General features: G+C 37.5%; 1 protein-coding gene across 1 annotated transcript; it reads right to left on the bottom strand.

Moving 5' to 3' along the window:
* Positions 1 to 568: 568 nt before the first annotated feature.
* LOC120162991 (endochitinase-like) lies at positions 569 to 1619 on the bottom strand. The gene is made up of 3 exons (XM_039173027.1): positions 1283 to 1619; positions 1042 to 1198; positions 569 to 956 (listed from the first exon to the last, which is right to left on the bottom strand). Exons 1-3 carry the CDS (start codon positions 1587 to 1589, stop codon positions 569 to 571), a joined length of 852 nt encoding a protein of 283 aa, XP_039028958.1. The 5' UTR covers positions 1590 to 1619.
* Positions 1620 to 2135: the final 516 nt, after the last annotated feature.

The raw sequence follows: 2135 nt of genomic DNA, 5'->3' as shown, positions 1-2135 counted from the left end.
ATTCATTTAGATTATATTCCTCGTACTTTCTTTTTTTTCTTTTTCTTTTCATGCAAAGAAGATAAATTATTCGAAACCTATCACAAAATATAATGTTAAATAATATTCTTTATCAAATATCATAAAGTTTATTAATAATTTTATCCTATTTTATATTGAATCATTCAAGTATAAAGTATTGTCACTTTAATTCTTTTTATCTAATTAAGTATCAAATTTTACTTGAATTTAAGTAGTAAAATATATATTAGAAGAGAGGGATATCACTGAGAAATGATGAAAGCCTATGAAACTTGCCAAACTAATATCGTGGAATGTTCTCAAACTAGAAAAACAATGAAGCTTTAACCGATTCAAGCCATGATCAACGTAGCTAATAAAGGATCAAGCATTGATTTCATTAATCTTCAGCTAATAAGCTTACATTACATGAACTTTAAATACAACAACATCACATGATTAAACATAGTAAACAGTGTCAAGTAGCCTAGAACACTGTTGTACTCTTTTCTTATTTTTCAATGCATAAAGCACTTATTTTTTTACAACCCCATCATTTGACACAAAGTTACATTGAGTTCACCAATAGTACGATCGCATAGGACTTCTGATGGTAGCAGTCAAGATTCTCGCCATAGCCAACTCCAAGCATCTCACAATATCTCTTGTAATACCCAAAACGATCCTCTCCCTCTGGTATCTGACCCTTATTACATTCTATGCCACCATTAATAATATTCGTTATCTCACCGTACCCCGGAAGCCGGCCCTCTCCATCACCATGCCAATTTCCGACCATCACATCGTGACAAGAAGGCTTTGGCGATTGCGGAGTCATCCAAAACCAGAGAGCTGCCTCGAAAGCCATTGTAGCATTTTTTATTAGCAGGTCAGGGTCATGTAAAAGATCGTTCTTTCGGCCTATGGATTCTCCATATTGTCCGTAGTTATAGTTCCTGAGGTATTAAATTTAACTCATTACAGAAATCTCAGTGAAAATAGATTTTTGTCTAATTTTCACAGAAACAGTACGTTACGTACCAAGAAAGTTGCATGGGACCCCGACCACAATAATTTCGACCAGCAGCACACGGGTAACTGGTGCTTTGCTGACAATAATCTGTAGGGGGCTTTAGTTCCTTACTATAGCAATATCCCCAATAATATGGACCATCTGAAGGTTTCCACCCAGTTCCACCTACACACATCATCAAATTACTCGTCAAAAATGATACTAATCAACTGTTTCCGAGATTTGTCAGTGAAAAATTAGACAGATTACCGGTAGTTTCGTGGAAAGTTTGGCCTAAGAAAGCAGCAGCTTCTCTTTTACGAATCACATCGCTGTCTGTTGTAGCAAAAGCTGGATAAGACTTTGCAGCAGATATGAGAGCCTCATAGGTGTAGAAGCCCTTGGCATGGCAACTATCCGTGTTTGCATGTGGAAGCATCTTTTCAAACAATGCTTTCCTTATAATATCATCGACTCCGCCGTTAGTAGTACCACCATTGCAGTTTTCACTCAGGCAACTGCAAAGGAGTACATAGGACAAGAACAAAGACGAAACTGCCAATGCCCCAAATCTCATTGTTTAGGATGCAACTAGGATTGTGATCAGTTAATTGTGAGGAAAGGCCACAGGATGGACATACACATATACAGTAGTAGTCACATGAGAAGAAAGATAGATTATTTGCACTTTGCTCACTTTAATTTAAACATTTCATCTCTCAGCGTATGTACAGTTCAATTCCACGCCTGCAGTTTTCAGATTCTCGTCTACCAAAATGGACTATCATTTTTTTACCAAAACGATGGAAACACGTTGACAGGCTATGGCCAACTCTATCTTTATTTTACATTATCTGCATGTTAGTTTATTCAATCATGAGTAACAGCAATCGTGCAAGGCATTGGAAAAAATTGTTCCAGCGCGGTGCGAACCGTTTCATTACAAACGACGCAAGTTAGCATTTCCCTAAGAAGCCGGCGCATTTTAGCCGAACTCAAAATCACATTTCCCGCCCATCGTGAGACAAGAACCTGCCGCCATCCATTTCATCCTCTTCCCGTCCTTCTTTCTTTCTTCTATGGGCCCTACCTTCTTAACCATGTCTTTTTTTCTTTTAATTTT

The sequence above is a fragment of the Hibiscus syriacus genome, unplaced genomic scaffold (genome assembly GCF_006381635.1).
Source record: "Hibiscus syriacus cultivar Baekdansim isolate YM2019G1 unplaced genomic scaffold, ASM638163v2 tig00111427_pilon, whole genome shotgun sequence".
Classification (NCBI taxonomy): Eukaryota; Viridiplantae; Streptophyta; class Magnoliopsida; order Malvales; family Malvaceae; genus Hibiscus; species Hibiscus syriacus.
This window is presented reverse-complemented; position numbering and strand designations above follow the sequence as displayed.